Source organism: Bufo bufo, chromosome 6 (genome assembly GCF_905171765.1).
Source record: "Bufo bufo chromosome 6, aBufBuf1.1, whole genome shotgun sequence".
In the NCBI taxonomy this organism is placed as follows: Eukaryota; Metazoa; Chordata; class Amphibia; order Anura; family Bufonidae; genus Bufo; species Bufo bufo.
In genome coordinates, this window is record NC_053394.1 from 168,907,206 (window position 1) to 168,927,550 (window position 20,345).

A 20,345-nucleotide genomic window follows, 5' to 3' on the forward strand; every position below is an offset into this window, starting at 1 on the left:
TCTAATAAATAAAAGAACAGTACAGAGATTCAGCTAATGACCTTTTCAAACCTAGGCCTGTAACTATGAAAAAGGTTAAGGGAGTGGGCACAAACCGAGGGTCCCTATGCAGGAAAAGTAAATTCTTTTGTGAGATGAGAAAGCAGCTCTCATTGTGTGAACATTGTATTTGTGTAAATGAAGTTAAATTAAATTTGAACTGACATTCTGCTGTTTGGCCACAAGTGGCCGCTGTTTTCCAAGCACAGCTAACAGACTGCATTTCGATATTCATGTATGCAAAACTCTCAGAGGTGGGGTCTCAAGTCTAGAAAAGGAAGTGAAGCAGCAGCCATCTTGGCGTGATCCTGGGAGAAGCTACAGGAGCTGTGTGTGAGGAGAATCCCCTGACATCCAAGCGTGAGAGCATCCTTCAGGGACCTGAGCTGCAGCCAAGCGGAGTGTCCATGACCCTGATCTTGTCCAGAGGAAGGGGAATTGCTGCCAGGAACGCAGAAGAGAGCTGAGGAGTAAAGCCAGAGACACTGCAGTACTCCATGTTTGTTGGAGAAACCTGTGTTTCGTCCACAGTTACCAGCTTAAACGGAACAGACCCAGGTCGGTAAGACTAATCATGCATGTACTTCATCACAGTTTTGGCACCTAGGATCCCAGACACTGAGACCAGGCCTGTAGTCAGTTAGGTGTTCTGTTTGTGTCAGGCCACAAGTATTGTTTACTGCTCATAACAAGGACTTCATGTTTAAAGTGCCAGATCACACCGGAAAGCTGATAAGCTTCACAATGAATTTAAGCCAAGCTGATGTTTATTCAGGGGAAACACTATAGGCACATGCTATATGACCAGTTGTTAGGGTAGTGAATTATTATAGCATGGAATAAAATTGTAAGCTGTTGTGCAGGCTAGCCCGCATTACGCACCCAACAATTTTTTCTGACTCTAGAGTAATAACAGGTAAGGCATGGCTGGTCTATTTGTGCCTGCCAGTAGGTAAATTTACCGCTAATACCTCCATCATTCACCGGAGGTGCCGCAGAGTACAGCACAATGGTCTCAGCCTCCTGGCTGGGTGTATGTAAATTTATTCATGTGTAACCAGCACCTATGGTCTCGTTCATTACCACGTTTAAGTAAAATATAGTTTTGGCAAAACTGGAGTCGGAGTTATTTTCCTCATTCGCAACTTCACTATATCCTAGTGAGCCAACCCCGGTACACAGCTTACACATTTTCTGCAGTAGATAATTCTAATTCTAAATGCTGAAGACTGAAGTCCTCTATAGTAGGGAACCTTCTTCCTCATGAACCCTGTACTACTGCAACAGCAGTATGTCAATCTGCCCCCCCCTCCCAAAAAAATACATTAGTGGAAATGTATTTTCTTAAAGGGGTTGTCTCATGACAATCTCTTTAGAAAATAAGCTGGCCCAGCTATCAACTGATTGTTATAGGTGCGGTTCTTGAAACCCCTTTCAATCATCTGTTAAAGCTGGGGGAAGTTGCGGGTGCCCATACAAATAAAATCAAGGCCCACCCATGTAATACACAGCTGCAACTGCCAGGGCGGATAATTTCTATACAACCTAATAGGGTATATACTGTATAATGGGGTTGTCTTCGAGACAACCCGTTTATGTATACCAAGTTACTAAGTACTGGTAGAAAGATAGCTCTGCACTATTAATAGTACAGTAGAAATCTGGCAATGGTTGATCCACAAAAGATTGTGCTACCTGGCATGCTGTAATGGTGAGAAGGTACAAATAATGATTATGTTTATTTATGTAGGATGTTGAACAATTTTCATATATATATTGTGGGGATGTGCTCGTGGTAGGCTACGGTAGCGGCGGCAGTATTGAGGCAATCACAGACAGTCTTTGTGGTACACCGTGACTTTATTTACACCAAAGGCATAACAGGCAATGTGCAGACCACACAGGTGCAGATCCATATAGTGCATAAAACAAAAGTCCTTCCATAGAAAATAAACAGCAGGTTTGAGTCACCTTGTTTTGAACAGACCACAGCAGTTCTGCAGGCTTGTAAGCTACCTGCCTTTGTCTCCCTCAGGCCAGAGCCCCTTTGGCTCGTAGCACCACAGGTCCCAGGATTATCCTTCAATGTGTGTTGCGCCCAGACTCTCCTTCACCAGCACTGACTTAGTGTTGAGCGTGAATATTCGAATTGCGAATTTTTTTCTCGAATATTGCAATTTCGAGATTTCGCGAATATTTAGAGTATCGTTCTATATATTCGCGAAATCGAATATTCGTTTTTTTTCTTTATTATATTTTTTTCTTTCCCACTTCCCTAAAGTTGTTCTTACCTGTCCTTTGGATTCCTGGCTTCCTGGCTGCTCCAGTCAGTGGCGTTTTCAACTTACTGCTATATTCCATATTAGCTAAATTACAATCTAATCTATATGTGTATTTTACGAAATTTCGCAATAGTCACAATTGCGATGCGAGTAATATAACACGAAATATTCGCATGAAGATTTCAACTTAGCACTGCTATACTCCATATTCTAGCCTAATATGGAATATAGCTGTGCTAAGTTAGCACTGCTATATTCCATATTAGGCTAGAATATGGAGTATAGCAGTGCTAAGTTGAAATCTTCATGCGAATATTTCGTGTTATATTAGTCGCATCGCAATTTCGACTTTTTCAAATGTTCTTAATATTGCTCTAACTTCGTCTTTTAGAAATTTCGTAATATTGCTCTAACTTCGTCTCTTAGAATATTACGAATATTCTAAAAGACGAAGTTAGAGCAATATTACGAAATTTCGTAAAATACACATATAGATTGTAATTTAGCTAATATAGTGCTATAATCCCTTTTTTTTCCTGTAATTTTTTTTTGCCTCTTCTGAACTTAAGTTTTGTAAAATATGTACACTATTAAAAATTATTACTATAGCAGTATATTAGCTTAAATACAATCTATGTGTATTTTACTAACTTAGCACAGCTATATTCCATATTAGGCTAGAATATGGAATATAGCAGTGCTAAGTTTAAATCTTCATGCGACTATTTCGTGTTATATTACTCGCATCGCAATTTCGACTTTTGCAAATGTTCTTAATATTGCTCTAACTTCGTCTTTTAGAATATTCGTAATATTCTAAGAGACGAAGTTAGAGCAATATTACGAAATTTCGTAAAATACACATATTAGCCTAGCCATAGTCATTAGCATAGGAACGTTGCCTTATACTATCAAGATACATTTTCGCAATATGCGAAAAAATAATTTCGCGATAATTGGAATAATTGCGAATATTCGATTTCGACGAATATAACACGAATATTCATGCGAATATTCGCGAAATATCGCGAAATCGAATATGGCACCTCCCGCTCATCACTACACTGACTCTGTCTGTGGAAATCTCCAGCACAGCAAGACACACCCCACCCCTATCATCAGCAGGCTGGGTTCTTTAAAGGCCCAGCTCTACCAAAAACCTGGGCTGGCCGTGGGGAACAGGCACCCCCCCAGCTCTTTACCTGTTCCCAGTAAAAACCGGCCCGGACACGCTGCGCCAGCAGCATTCGCCGCTGTAACCGCAATGATCCGGTTCTTACTCCACCGAGGCCAGGACCTCTGGTGGCACTTATCGTCCGTCCATTATTATTCCGGGGACTCTCCTACAATATATATATATATATATATATACAGTACAGACCAAAAGTTTGGACACACCTTCTCATTCAAAGAGTTTTTTTTATTTTCATGACTATGAAAATTGTAGATTCACACTGAAGGCATCAAAACTATGAATTAACACATGTGGAATTATATACATAAAAACAAGTGTGAAACAACTGAAAATATGTCATATTCTAGGTTCTTCAAAGTAGCCACCTTTTGCTTTGATTACTGCTTTGCACACTCTTGGCATTCTCTTGATGAGCTTCAAGAGGTAGACCCCTGAAATGGTTTTCACTTCACAGGTGTGCCCTGTCAGGTTTAATAAGTGGGATTTCTTGCCTTATAAATGAAGTTGGGACCATCAGTTGCGTTGAGGAGAAGTCAGGTGGATACACAGCTGATAGTCCTACTGAATAGACTGTTATAATTTGTATTATGGCAAGAAAAAAGCAGCTAAGTAAAGAAAAACGAGTGGCCATCATTACTTTAAGAAATTAAGGTCAGTCAGTCAGCCGAAAAATTGGGAAAACTTTGAAAGTAAGGGCTATTTGACCATGAAGGAGAGTGATGGGGTGCTGCGCCAGATGACCTGGCCTCCACAGTCACCGGACCTGAACCCAATCGAGATGGTTTGGGGTGAGCTGGACCGCAGAGTGAAGGCAAAAGGGCCAACAAGTGCTAAGCATCTCTGGGAACTCCTTCAAGACTGTTGGAAGACCATTTCAGGGGACTACCTCTTGAAGCTCATCAAGAGAATGCCAAGAGTGTGCAAAGCAGTAATCAAAGCAAAAGGTGGCTACTTTGAAGAACCTAGAATATGACATATTTTCAGTTGTTTCACCCTTGTTTGTTATGTATATAATTCCATTCATAGTTTTGATGCCTTCATAGTCATGAAAATAAAGAAAACTCTTTGAATGAGAAGGTGTGTCCAAACGTTTGGTCTGTACTGTATATATATCTTTTTAAAGACTATGGGGCACATTTATTAAGACCGGTGTTTTAGCCTCTCCACTGGCACCGGCCTCTTCATTACTTCGGTGGATCCACTGCTGCTTTTAAATGTAAGCCAGCAATATTTCATCATGTCTGTCATGTTTGTGTTGAAACAGATCTGTGTGTTTTATACTTGTTTTTATTTAAATTTTATTAACAGCATGATAGCATCACATAGAGACAGGCAGCCATTTTAAAACATCACCTAGAGGCAGATGGCCATGTAAATACACACAGTAATGTAGTTACTGTAATAACCACATAAAAATCATTATTCTAGCGCTAGAATTATTTACTTATCACATGAAAGTGTCCTGTTTGCTTACCTGCAAAGTAACAAAAGCGGGAAAGACCCTATCTGGGAAAGGTTATTTAATGTATTGTAGGAGAGTATCTGGGGTGGTGGTAGACGGAAGGTACGTGCCACCGGGGGTCCTGGCCCCGGTGGAGTAAGAGCCGGAAAAGTGCATTTTGCAGCGGATCGGGGATGGCTCTTACGGGGAGCAGGCAGAGATGCGGGTGGGTGCCTATCTCCCCACGGTCCAGGCCAGGTTTTGCAGGGAAGGGTTAAAACCCGACCAGCAACAAGGGTGTGGTGTGCAATGTGGAGGTTTTTGTTCTCTGGTTGTGAGAATGAGAGGTGGAGGTGAGCTGGGCTGTGTGCTGAGTCCTGTAAAGGACTGTGTGGGAAACCGCAGCTGAAGCCAGGAGGGATCCGTGTTCCGTGGCTAGAAGCCGGACCCAGGGACTTACTTCACCAAGGAGAAAAAGGTGACATTACTCCTGACTTTAAATAGATTTCGCTTTATGTGACGGAAACAGGCCTCAAGTAGCCTGCAGCAGGTTTGGGGCCCATTCAGGGACTTGCTGTGATTGAGCTATTATTTTGCTGTTGTGTGAGACCACCCTCCCTATGAACTGCACCACCTTTCACTTGTATGCACCGTGTGAATAAACAAAGCATCGCGTTTTACACCAAGACCGGTCTGTGTTGCCTCTATACTGCACTCGCTACCACTGCCTACCAGAGCGGATCCCCACAGTATATAGGATGCAAAACCTACTGTATGAAGGTCACACACCTATCTTGTCCCAGATATTGTAAAAATGATAAAACTTAACTTTTACTATATTTAAAATAAAAAATGATAGTAATCTTAAACTGAGCTAATAAAGAGGTTAAAACTCTCTGGTTCAAGTGTCAACCTGTGTAATGTTCTGATTACTTGAAGGGCTACTGGGAGTGACCTTTCCCTGCTCAGCCCTAGCTATCAGTTAGTTACTATCACTAATAATCCACTAATTTCGAGGTCAGTGGACATAGGAAAATAGACGCCTAAAACCTATAAGCTGCCCCCCAACATGTTTCTCCAGCTATTCTGGCTTCATCAGGGGTAACAGGCAAAATTGAAAAAAAGACACCCGACACCGTGACCTGATATATAAAGGCTTCCACAAAGTGAGTGACATCCCTAGCCACCAGTCACAATGTAAGATTGATGGGGGTAAGTATGACCAACTTCACCTGTGGCTAATGGGAGCTGGTATAGAGCAGTGACACTTACCACTGCATCCAATAGAAGAGAAGAGGAGGAGTGCCAATGACGTAGTGCGCTCAACTCCAATGCGCACAGGCTTAGTTTTCCCAAGAATGCTGCGCTTGAGCTGAGGCTGCGCATGGACTTAGTCTCTGGCATCAAAATGCCCTTACAACTGCGATTGCGCACCAATTTAGAAACCAGAACTCTTCACAATGTATGCAGTGTGCTTGCATAGATCATACTAACATAATGCCGAACTATAATACTTATGGGGACCAATATATATAATATAGTTTTACACTTGGCGACAAAAAAGACAAAAAGTGTATAAATAGATCATAGACCCTATAGTTTGATGAAAAGCATTATTACAGTGAAAACTGCACTAATATACCATATATCATACAAGTTCATCATGATCACAAACTGCAGCTTATATTCCACTTTATAAAATGGAAAAAATGAAAATAGCTAGAGCTCCTTCAATCTGGTAATTTATAAAAAGGAAGAATAAGTAAAGCCTTCATTAAGGCCTTTCGGACTGAAGCTGTCAGGAGATAAATCCACCTGGTCTCTTCCTGGAGGAGGACTTTATCCAAGTCCCCTTTTCGTGCACCAAGAGTTTTTTTGCATTTTTCCCACAATTTATGAATTGTCTAATATCATATTTTTTTTATTATCAACTGGATTGATGGAATCCTTAGTCTTTTTGATATATGGGCAGAAGACACATCTGCCACATTGGTAACTGCCCACTATATTAGATTTTAACCATGTCGTTTTGGGAGAGTCTCCACTGAAGAAGCTATAAACCAAAATATCCTTAAGGTTCTTGCATCTACGATGAGTGATACTGGGTTTAGGGGTAATAACATCCCTAAGATCATTATGAGCCTGTAAAATGTGCCAATGTTTTTTCTTTCATGTCTTCTCTCTGCAGAGTTTGACTCATAGACATCTTAGGGTACTTTCACACTTGCGTTGTTCTTTTCCGGCATAGAGTTCCGTCACAGGGGCTCTATACCGGAAAAGAACTATCAGAAAGATCAGTTTTATCCCCATGCATTCTGAATGGAGAGTAATCCGTTCAGTTTGCATCAGGATGTCTTCAGTTCAGTCGTTTTGACTGATCAGGCAAAAGAGAAAACCGCAGCATGCTACGGTTTTCTCTCCGACGAAAAAAACTGAAGACTTGCCTGAACGCCGGATCCGGCATTTTTTCCCATAGGAATGAATTAGCGCCAGATCCGTCGTTCCGGGATGCGCATGCGCAGATCGGTAAAAATGTGAAAAAATGTACAAGACGGATCCGTCTGTCCGCATGACAAGCGGAGAGACGGATCCGTCCTTGCAATGCATTTGTGAGACGGATCCGCACCCGGATCCGTCTCACAAATGCTTTCAGTCAGCGGCAGATCGGCGGATCCGGGGGCCAGTTCCGACGACGGAACTGCCCGCCGGATCACACTGCCGCAAGTGTAAAAGTAGCCTTAGTTTCCTACTTTTCCATCAGCCTCCCCACCTTCTGTGGACACCTCATCCTGCCACCCCCAATACTGTACCCACTGTGCTCCCCAAAACTATACTGCAGAAACAGTAAATTCCCCTGAAAATACTAGTACCACATAGATAGTGCCACCTTTAATAATTATTGGCAGATAGTGCCCTAAAAAATAGCTATGTTCAGCAAATAGTGTTCCTGACACTGTCATAAACATATACAGTGTCCCACTACGTGATCGTGGGCACCGCAAACTTGTTTTATTGTGTTTTATTGTCATATATTATGCCTGTATGCTGTACTTCATCTCATGTCATATTCTCCCATGTCACTAAGTGATTCTATGTGTAAGATCCTTTACACAGGCCTAGTTAGGGTGCACTACACTAGTGTTACAGTGTATATATAGCTTAGCTCAGGCCCAAGTTAGGCAGTGTCTAGTGAAGTTTAGTCAGAGAGCAGCCATGATGTAGCTGCCTGCTGGAGGGAGGCCTCCTGCCTCTCTGCTCTCTCCCTGTTGGCTCCACAGTCCAGGGTTAAAGCCTACAAGATTTAGCCCAGAGTTGAGAAATCTACTTCTATAGCTCACTACTCCGGGGTGACCAGTGACGAACTTCTACAGCAAGTATTGAAGGGGATTAGTATATTTTATTCAAGTCAAAGGATAGCAAACAGCCATACTCAAAGGCTTCCCAGGCACCTTTGCAATTAGGTGTAGGACACAGCTTCTGGCATCCACACCTTCCAGTATAAATCCTGAGGACAGTTAGGCCAACTGCCAGAAAAGCACTGGAAAAAGAGGTTCAAGGATTCTGAAAAACACCTTTAATTCAGGTTAGAGTAAGGCGAGAGTTGATACCAGCCTAAGACTTTTATACTTCAAAAGCCTAGTCTGAAGCAGTAGCTTTCATATACATAGCAGACAAAGAGCCTGTTTTATCTGAGGACTTACAATATCCCACCCCCGTATGCATGAGAGACTGTATTTCATATCTGGATGTACTAGAGACTGTTTTATACTTGAATGTAACCGTTATCAGGAGCAACGTTCAGTAAAAGTTATAAGCTGGATTGCACCATCCTTGTCTCAGTCTCCAATTCCTCAGTTAACACTACAGTAAATGGTTGTACCACCATAAAAGGTACTGGCGTCACGACTACAAGGGACCTTGCCATAGGCACATTAATACAGACCATCAAGGGCATCTCGAACCACCATCTGGCTTGTGTCCCTTACACCAGAGTGTGCCCCAGAGAATTCTTGTGCCGTTCTCCTCATCACTTGTGCGAGCCTGCCCAGGGACAACATAACCGTGAGTAACCAGAACTGTACTTACCTTGGCCCACCTAATGCTCACACCGGGACCTCACATATAATTCTCCTGTCGGTCTGGCCTACTGCATAATATAAATTGGCGTCACGAACAGGATTTGCAAACCCCTGCGCCATTATAGACTGCCTATTGTGAATGAGCCCCAACTGTTGGATTGCTTTTATTGGGCAAAATGACTGTTTAGGCTGTTTAGAGACTGTCTGCATGTATTGCGCTATACTTCTACTACAAAACCGCATCTTTAAAACTGCAAAATTGTGGATTTTTCAAAAGTCAATAGCGTTGCTTGCTTTATTTGAATGGACTGTTTTGCACTTAAGATGGCTGCCTAAGGGACTTGTAATTTTTTGCTGCGCCATTATGGAGTAGCCTGGTGGGAAAAACTAAGTCGCACCCCCTCTCAAAGCGGGAAAATATTGGTGCCACTGTGTTGAAAGGTGGAAATAGTATCTCTGCTGCGCCATAAACCTCATTTGCATGGACAATATATGCACCGCCTACCCTATACTGGACTGCGTCACCGAAAATGGCAGAGAGCGGAGCAACCAGAGAGACTCCAGCGTCTAGAGAGCCACAGCCCTGGACAGGACGAGAAATGGGTGAGCCACCTGCCTACTCTCCGGGATCGGAGATGCTGCCCTACCCCTGCCGGCAGCCATGTGATAGCTTTCCCAGGCCGAGTCCCTTGTGGCATGCTCTCATGGAAGAGATACGCGGTCCTCAAGACGACTCAGACAAAAATGTACTTTGAAGAGGTCGCCAAAGCCATCCATGAGAACCCTAGAGACTGTCAGCCCCGCCTGGAATGGAGGTCGGGCACTATTATTACTTTTGACAAGTACCAGTGTTTTGGCTTTATAAAAAACCTCACTACTGGCCGGGACGTATATGTGAACAGAAGGTCCGGGTACATGCATAACCTCCGGGAGGGGGAACAAGTGGAATTCACCCCTGCTGAGGGCCTGAGGGATCCGTATGTCACAGCGGTGACCCGCCCGCAGTCTAAGACAGAAAATTGGGAGGACTCAGATGACATTTCTCTCCCAGAGACTGAGCCAGAGGTCCAACTTCAGCCTACACAAACCACCTACCAGGAGAAAGCTGCATTCATCGGGCCTAACATCTTCTGGCAACCCACAGTATTGGAGAAGCCAGCCAGCCCGTATTCATCACCAGAGCGCCCTCATTAGGACAGAACCCTAGAGGACATTGTGAAATGGGAACAGTTCCACGCTCACCTGGAAGGTATGCGACAAGAGGAGGCGCTTCACACAGCCGCTGAACTTGATGCTTCCCACGGAGCTGACCAAGCCAATGTGGAGGAACAGATTGCCAGACTGGAAGCCCATCTGGAAGGCCTGCACCAGGTTGCAGCGCTCCAAGCAACTCAGCCCAAGCGTGACAGCTGTGACCCAGACTCAACCAAAGAGCCGCAACAGACAGAAGAAAACTGTCAAGACACAGACCTATCCACTAACTCTGCTGCATCAGAGCATTCTACTATTCCCATGGTGCCAGTATCTACCAGCACTGTTCCCAAGATTGCTGCATCTGTGAAGGGTCTTTCATATGCCACCAGCCGGGTCCGTACGCAGAAGATATCTGCACCAAAACCTGTAGAGCCAGCACAATGGGTAGGTCCCTTTCCAGTTTACTTAACTGCACGTACAGTTGCGTGGGTTAATCCCATATATGACCCGAACTACTGGCCACAGTTAAAAGCAGAGCCTGGATTCACCATCCATGATGACCAGAATGGAATGGACACCTATTTGTAAGTAGGCCTGCTAGGCCAACACCTACACCAATATACCTTAATAACTGTTCCAGTACAGGCATTCCTTTGTTGCAACAATGTGAGCTACTGCCAGTTCCCCATGGCTCAGTGGCAGTTCCTTAAGTCACTATGGATACCAATGCCCGCATTGTCCCTTTTTCAGGACTACCTGACTGACAAGACTTTCTTCATCCCATTTGTGCCTGTTTTTGCACACAGTCAGGTCCATAAATATTGGGACATCAACACAATTCTAACATTTTTGGCTCTATATACCACCACAATGGATTTGAAATGAATTGAACAAGATGTGCTTTAACTGCAGACTGTCAGCTTTAATTCGAGGGTATTTACATCCAAATCAGGTGAACGGTGTAGGAATTACAGCAGTTTGCATATGTGCCTCCCACTTGTTAAGGCACCAAAAGTAATGGGACAATTGGCTTCTCAGCTGTTCCGTGGCCCGGTGTGTGTTATTCCCTTATTATTCCAATTACAATGAGCAGATAAAAGGTCCAGAGTTCATTTCAAGTGTGATATTTGCATTTGGAATCTGTTGCTTTCAACTCTCAAGATGAGATCCAAAGAGCTGTCACTATCAGTGAAGCAAGCCATCATTAGGCTGAAAAAACAACACAAACCCATCAGAGAGATAGCAAAAACATTAGGCGTGGCCAAAACAACTGTTTGGAACATTCTTAAAGGGTTTCTACCAGCTCGTTTTGTCATATTTAGCTGTCAGACACTAGCGATCCGCTAGTGTCTGCTCTACGAAACAATGCTATTATAATAGCTTTATGTGCAGCCGTTTGCCTAAAAAACAAACTTTTATTGGTATGCTAATTAGCCTCTAGGTGCTATGCGGGCGTCTTTTCAGCACCTAGAGGCTCGGTCTACTCACCAAAAATGCCGCCCAGCGCGTCCCTCCAGCCCGCCCATCTCCTCTGGAATGCGATCCTCCCTCTGAGCCAGCGGACGAATTCTCGCGCCTGTGCCGTGCGCGTCTGTATTCGGCGCAGGCGCAGTGAATGTCTGACCGGTGCCTGCACAGACATCTCGGTCATCGGCGCAGTGGAGATGTCTGTGCAGGGAGCATTTTTTAGGCAAACGGCTGCACAAAAAGCTATTATAATAGCATTGTTTGGTAGAGCAGACACTAGCGGATCACTAGTGTCTGACAGCTAAATATGACAAAACGAGGTGGTAGAAACCCTTTAAAAAGAAGGAACACACCGTGAGCTCAGCAACACCAAAAGACCCGGAAGACCACGGAAAACAACTGTGGTGGATGACCGAAGAATTCTTTCCCTGGGGACGAAAACACCCTTCACAACAGTTGGCCAGATCAAGAACACTCTCCAGGAGGTAGGTGTATGTGTGTCAAAGTCAACAATCAAGAGAAGACTTCACCAGAGTGAATACAGAGGGTTCACCACAAGATGTAAACCATTGGTGAACCTCAAAAACAGGAAGGCCAGATTAGAGTTTGCCAAACGACATCTAAAAATGCCTTCACAGTTCTGGAACAACATCCTATGGACAGATGAGACCAAGATCAACTTGTACCAGAGTGATGGGAAGAGAAGAGTATGGAGAAGGAAAGGAACTGCTCACGATCCTAAGCATACCACCTCATCAGTGAAGCATGGTGGTGGTAGTGTCATGGCGTGGGCATGTATGGCTGCCAGTGGAACTGCTTCTCTTGTATTTATTGATGATGTGACAAAAGCAGCAGGATGAATTCTGAAGTCGTTCGGGCAATATTATCTGCTCATATTCAGCCAAATGCTTCAGAACTCATTGGACGACGCTTCACAGTGCAGATGGACAATGACCCAAAGCATACTGCAAAAGCAACCAAAGAGTTTTTTAAGGTAAAGAAGTGGAATGTTATGCAATGGCCAAGTCAATTACCTGACCTGAATCCGATTGAGCATGCATTTCACTTGCTGAAGACAAAACTGAAGGGAAAATGCCCCAAGAACAAGCAGGTACTGGACAGTTGCAGTAGAGGCCTGGCAGAGCATCACCAGGGATAAAACCCAGCATCTGGTGATGTCTATGCGTTCCAGACTTCAGACTGTAATTGACTGCAAAGGATTTGCAACCAAGTATTAAGTGAAAGTTTGATTTATGATTATTATTCTGTCCCATTACTTTTGGTCCCTTACCAAGTGGGAGGCACATATGCAAACTTTTGTAATTCTTACACAGTTTACCTGATTTGGATGTAAATACCCTCAAATTAAAGCTGACAGTCTGCAGTTAAAGCACATCTTGTTTGTTTCATTTCAAATCCATTGTGGTGATGTATATAGCCAAAAATGTTAGAATTGTGTCGATGTCCCAATATTTATGGACCTGACTGTATTTTCCCTTTAACCCCCTTTTCAGGTTGATTTGGGATTTTGCTTTGGACATGTTTTATAATGTTTCAAGCCATATGCCCAGAAGGACATTTTCTGTGATCATTAAACTATGCTATCTCTTAAAAGTTTTATATGCTAAAAAAATATATATTTGCACTTTGATATATGCCAATACTTATTGGGACTCTTTATTACTTGCCATGGACTTTATTGCCCTTACTCATGATCGTCGCCCATGTTTCCCCATCAAGCACCAAAAAGTGTCAACGCCCATTATTCACCCAGACCAGTGATATATATTATATGTGACGTAATTGCCTAGAATGTCTTTATAGTACATTGCAAAGTCCACATTTATATTTGCTCTTTTTGGAGGTAATTGTATAACTACATAACCGTGAGTAACCAGAACTGTACTTACCTCGGCCCACTTAATGCTCACACCGTGACCTCACATATAATTCCCCTGTCGGTCTGGCATACTGCACATAGTGTTCCCCAAAAATAATTGTGCTATACTGATAGTGTGCCAGGATGCCCCCACAGTAATAGTTTTTCCCAAAAGTCCTACCAATAGTAATAATGTCCACCATTGTGCCCCAAAAGTAATTATATCCTCATAGTGTCCATACTTAATGTTCATTATCATGTTTGATGTGTGCAAGTACAACAAAATCCCCCCTTACAATGTGAGCTATTACATAAATAGTCTTATAATGTGTGCCAATACAAAATACAACCTTATAATGTGTTCCAGTAGAAAAATACCCTCTTATAATGTGTGCTACAAAAATTGCCCCCTTAAAATTTGAGCCAGTACAAAAAATGCTTCCTTATGACGTGTGCTAGTACAAAAATACCCCCTTTTAGTGCCCTCAGTACAACCAATGTCCCCATAGTGCCCCTCCATAATGTGTGCCAGTACAAAAATGCTCCATTCTGTGTGTCAGTACAAAAATGCCCACAATAATAACCCCTTTAGTGATCATTCCCCTTATATTGTGTGCCAGCCCAAAAAATACCATCTTACAATATGTGCCCATACCTCCTTATAATGTGTGCCAGTAAAAAAAAAAAAACATATAATTTGTGCCAGTAACAAAAAACTTCCATGTGACATTAGAAATATAGTGCCCATAAAAGTAATCTTGTCCCCATAGTCCCCAGTAGTAATAAAGCCCACCATAATGTCCCCAGTAGTTAATAGTTCCCCTTATAATGTTTGATGTGTGCCACTACAAAAATACCCCTTTCAAATATGTGCTCCTTATAATGTTTGCCAGAACATAAAATACCCCCTTTTAGGGTCCCCAAAAGAGCAATGCCCCCTTTTGTGTGCCAGTACAAAAATGTCCCTTATAACGTGTGCCATTACAAAAATACCCCCTTTTAGAGCTTCCCATAGAACCAATGTTCCGATAGTGTAATGTGTACCAGTACAAAATAATTCATCCCTTATGTCTGCAAGTGCAAAAAATATGTCCGTTTATGTCTGCAAAAACATAAAAATCCCCCTTATGTGTGCCAGTACAAAAATGCTCCCTTGTGTCTGCCAGTACAAAAATGTCCCCTTTTAGTACCCCCTGTCCCTGTAGTGCCTCTCCCGTTATAATAATGATCCCCCCTCCGTAGCTTTTCCAGGACCTTGGCTACCAAATCCAGCTAGGTATTCTACAATAGTGGGGATTTACCAATTCATAAAAATGCTGTCTGTCATTGGTCTGTCATTGTGCAATCTGGGAAAGCTGGGCAACCATCTCTATATGGTGGTGATGGGGGCATATAGGTTATATAAAATAAACACAATGCTGAACTTATATATTGTGGCATATATCATAATCTGTTGTCACCAATGCACCTGCACAGTATTGTCTTCTCTGCTTTTCAAAGACACTGAACGGTAAGTTGGTTAAGCTATATAAAGGGACTTATCATTACAGAAGTAGACTAAATTGTATACAGCTCCTGGGAAAGCAGAGTAACAACCTCTATAGAGAGGTAATTGGGGCTACATGTGGTTCATACATTTTGTGCACACTATGGGGGTCATTTACGAACAGATTTATGTCACGTTTGTGGTGTATATCTGGTGCAGATTCTGTCACGCGCCATGTTGCGGCAGAATCTGCAAATTCTTCACCACTCACACTTGGTCTAAAAAGGGTGCATGGCGTAGGCGGGGAAGGAGAATGGGTGGCAGGCCCGTCTCATTCATAATTTTCTACGCCTTGTTTAGGCGTCAAAAATGTTCTAAATGTAGGACAGCAAGGGAGCTGTCTTACATTTATAATCGGTGGAGGATGCGCCCAAGTTATTTAGAGGCCGGCACCTGGCTTCTAAAATGCCGGTCTCAATAAATGACCCCCTATATCCATAAATATATCAGGACAATTGTGAGCATATACTATATAACTACTTTGGTCTTCAGCATAGCACCACATGCTACCCAGCTTTCTAAAGCTGCTGAAAGGCAAATCTACCCAATTTTTCCATGAATGGTGAAATTATCACTGCAGAACTAGGCAGGTTTGTCTAGAAAATGTGGGTACATTGTAAAGGAGACCCAATTGGCTATGTAGACACTGTTGTCCTGATGCTATGAATATGTTATGGCTTGTACTATGTATGTACTGTGGCTGGAACTATTGGTACTATGGGTGGCAAAGTTACCAAATCCATTTTGACCTACCGTCCAACAAAAAGGTCACGCTCACTGTGTAGACAAAAAAAGTATGCAGCCTAAAGGAACCACTCCTCCTAAAGTTCCTGGCTCACGGTCTCACGTAACATCGGATGGCAAAAACATGGTTGCAGCCAAAGAGAAAAATACACTGCTTTTCTATTATTTTTCATGGTCTGAAATTGTATCAGACAAAACAAGAAGAAAAAGAAGATTATGGTATGTTTTGTTGGTTGTTTTTTTCTTTTACTGGGATACTGGGGTTCATTTAAAGACGTATCTAATTTTAGTTTTGTCACCGCCACTTCTGTGAGAAGGTATGACAGACGTCCTTTTCTACCTCTTGCATGATGTTCTTTGTTTTGGTTTCACTTTGTCATCTCATTTCCTTCTCCCAGGTGTCACCTATTTAGACTAATCCTCTTTCCTTTATATTCCCTCCCATACTGCCTCACTTTGCGGTTTATACTACTTCCTGGATTGAAGTGTTCACTGCTCATTGCTGGAGACTTCTGTTGCTGCTTGTTCAGATAAGTCCTTTCATGTATTGTGTTTCCTTGCTGGCTTGATTCTAGGTGACCCTGACTCCCTCCGTATTAAGTGCAGGAAGCCGGTGGCCGTGTCCCCTCACTATTATAGGGTTTTCAGGTGTCACACAGTCTTAGGTACGAGGGCATGCAATCGTCTACCTCTGAGACTCTTGTATGTGCTTAGCAGTCAGGGTGAGCTCTTAGGGTTTTATAGGGGTCACCTTTATGCTCCTTAGTTTGGGATCAAGCCAGTCGGATGTTTATCCATAACTTCCAGCTATCTGCAACATCATCCGTGACAAGTTTTTTGCTCTTTATTTTTTAATTTTTTAATGGCATCATTTAATTTACTATAGGTTGTATTAGAAAAAGTGGGGTAATTTTGGAAGGTGACAAACACAAAAAAAACACAGCAAATCAGTCATTTAGATTTTTTTCCATTATGGTGTAGTTTTATATTTTAAGACTACCCCCAATTTTCATATTGCTTGTACCATAGACTGCAACAGAATACCACTACAGTGCATACAATTTTGACAGGCTTCCTGCTAAGATGATAACAGGTAGTAAGCCTGGTCAGGTCACAAGGTCCCAGGTTGCCATAGCAACTGATCGGAGCCCCGTAATTTTGCTACAACAGCTTGAATCACCTGATAAAACCTCAGATGCTGTACTATTGACCGTGGCATCTGAGGGGTTAAAAGACTGGGATTAGAGTTATGGCCAATCCAGGCCAGTGCCAGCGGGTGTCTGCTGTATTATATAGCCGGTGCCTGCCGTGTTAGGAGCATATTCCGCTTGTGAGCCTGCTCCATACACCCCTTTAACACAAATCATGTACATTTATGTACTAACATGTACTAAAACAGTGAAACTGTGTCTTTTCCCTAATACCTAAAATACCTTGTACCTGAACTGGTTAGCGTAACTACACAATTACAAAGGGGCCATAAAGTTGCCTCTAACTATTACTATGATCACAATATTGCCATACTGTGAAGACGACATGTAATATACCGTATCTGCTTATCCTATAGCTGCTCATAAAGGATTGATATTAGCATCACCCATTACTGAATCATCACCAGTAAGTACTGTATTAATATGACATTCTGTCACTTACCTCTAATTTGCAAGAACAGCAAAATGACTTCACTCTCATGCCCACGCTTAGGATTGCCATGCAGAGACCCCAGATCATTATCACCAAGGTCACATATGTCAAGCATTTTATTAGAAACTGGAAATGAGAAAATATATATTATTTTGAGACACATAAAAGGGGAAAATCGACAATAAAAATGTATCAAAATACATTAGAACAATGATATGAACTTTGTTCAATACACATTGTCAATATAAGGCCTAAAAAAGGTAAAAGTGTCGCTTCTACTGTGTTATAAGCCCTTAGCCTGTTTTGGGGTTCTGTTATTAGATGCAAAGGGCATGGTTGGAGATTTCTATTGCAAGCATTACCCTTTCCTTTAGATACAATGCCTGCTCTAGAGCTGAGTAGGCGTCATAACCGCACAGCAGACACCTGCCACCAGTGTCAATGGATGTAGACAATTCTGATCACAGACATGTCAACTGTAACCATGGCATCTGAGGCTTCAGTTACCCGGAGTAGGCTGGTGATTAAATGGCTCCCTGCAATTAGATCCTGGGAGCCCTTCATTCAGTTGCTTTAGCAGTTTGGAGCCTTGTGAAAGCTCCCAGGCCTGCCACAGCAAAGTTCCTATTAAAGTTGTTGTGCAGCCAATACATATTGATGACCAATCCTCAGAATACATCATTAATATCAGATTAGTGGAGGTCCGACTCCAGGCACCCCCATTAATCAGCTGTTTGAAGAGGAGGCGGCACTCGGACAAGCACTGCTTCCTCTTTAAGATTACACTGTGCATCGTCTTGCTTGCAGGGGTGGCACAGTATAATTACAAGTGCTCGTCCCATTCAAGTAAATAGAACAAGCAGTAATTACTCTGCGAGATGACTTGCATTGTAATCTTGAAGAAGAAGTAAGACTCACTCGAGCGCTGCCTCCTCTTTAAACAGATGATTGTCAGGAGTCCTGGGAGTCGGACGGCACCAATCACCAAGGTTTGGGCAATATATATTCCCTGATATGTATACAGTTTTACATGAGTGCCAGAATGCCTACATATATTGTGTTTATATTACTGAGGATGCTTTTGGCAGTTGAGGAACGAGTTTTATTTTTGTATTTATTTTTTCTTAGAGTTTTTATTTTTTTTATTATTACAATTCTTTTTTACTAATGGACAGCTCAATGGTTAGCATTGTTTCAATACTTTCCTCCTGTTTTTGTGGATTTCCTCCCATGCAAAGCTTTCAAGCCATATGTTAATTTGGCTTCCTATAAAGGGTCGTTATGCATGGCAGTGATCAGTAACAAACTGTTCCCTCCGGTATGAAGATGGGGGAGGGGTTTGACTTTATGCAAAGTCCTGTCTAAAGCCCACACTCCTGGAAGATATAAGTGAGGGACATGAACATGTGGAGTGACTGTGGGTAGAAATACAGTTGCAAGAAAAAGTATGTGAACCCTTTGGAATGATATGGATTTCTGCACAAATTGGTCATAAAATGTGATCTGATCTTCATCTAAGTCACAACAATAGATAATCACAGTCTGCTTAAACTAATAACACACAAAGAATTGAATGTTACCATGTTTTTATTGAACACACCATGTAAACATTCACAGTGCAGGTGGAAAAAAGTATGTGAACCCTTGGATTTAATAACTGGTTGAACCCTCTTTTGGCAGCAATAACTTCAACCAAACGCTTTCTTGAGGTCATGCCACAGCATCTCAATCGGGTTGAGGTCAGGACTCTGACTGGGCCAGTCCAGAAGGCATATTTTCTTCTGTTTAAGCCATTTTGTTGTTGATTTACTTCTATGCTTTGGGTCGTTGTCCTGTTGCAACACCCATCTTCTGTTGAGCTTCAGCTGGTGGACAGATGGCCTTAAGTTCTCCTGCAAAATGTCTTGATAAACTTGGGAATTAATTTTTCCTTCGATGATAGCAATCCGTCCAGAACCTGACACAGGAAAGCAGCCCCAAACCATGATGCCCCCACCACCATACTTCACAGTTGGGATGAGGTTTTGATGTTGGTATGCTGTGCCTCTTTTTCTCCACACATAGTGTTGTGTGTTTCTTCCAAACAACTCAACTTTGGTTTCATCTGTCCATAGAATATTTTGCCAGTACTACTGCTAACAGGGATGTTAACATATGCCAGAGACTTTTGTAAGTCTTTAGCTGACACTCTATGATTCTTCTTCACCTCATTGAGCAATCTGCGCTGTGCTCTTGCAGTCATCTTTACAGGATGGCCACTCCTAGGGAGAGTAGCAGCAGTGCTGAACTTTCTCCATTTATAGACAATTTGTCTTACTGTGGACTGATGAACAGCAAGGCTTTTGGAGATACTTTATAACCCTTTCTAGCTTTATGCAAGTCAACAATTCTTCTGAGAGCTCTTTTGTGCGAGGCATCATTCACATCAGGCAGTGCTTCTTGTGAAAAGCAAACCCAGAACTGGTGTGTGTTTTTTATAAGGCAGGGCAGCTGTAACCAACACCTCCAATCTCATCTCATTGATTGGACTCCAGTTGGCTGAAACCTCACTCCAATTAGCTCTTGGAGATGTCATTAGTCTAGGGGTTCACATACTTTTTCCACCTGCACTGTGAATGCTTACATGGTGTGTTCAATAAAAACATGGTAACATTAAATTTTTTGTGTGTTATTAGTTTAAACAGACTGTGATTGTCTATTGTTGTGACTTAGATGAAGATCAGATCACATTTTATGACCAATTTGTGCAGAAATCCATATCATTCCAAAGGGTTCACATACTTTTTCTTGCAACTGTACATAAAGGCAAAAACAATAATAAAATACTGATAGAAG

The 20,345-nt window shown here is 42.4% G+C and overlaps 1 protein-coding gene across 1 annotated transcript in view; it reads right to left on the reverse strand.

Annotated features, from left to right (window-relative positions):
* The window catches only part of LOC121006053, a 44,702-nt gene that overhangs the window by 1,291 nt on the left and 23,066 nt on the right, over positions 1-20,345 (reverse strand). The window contains exon 6 of the mRNA XM_040438945.1: positions 17,520-17,636. Within this exon, the coding sequence (XP_040294879.1) occupies positions 17,520-17,636 (117 nt within the window). The remainder of the gene's footprint in view (positions 1-17,519; positions 17,637-20,345) is intronic.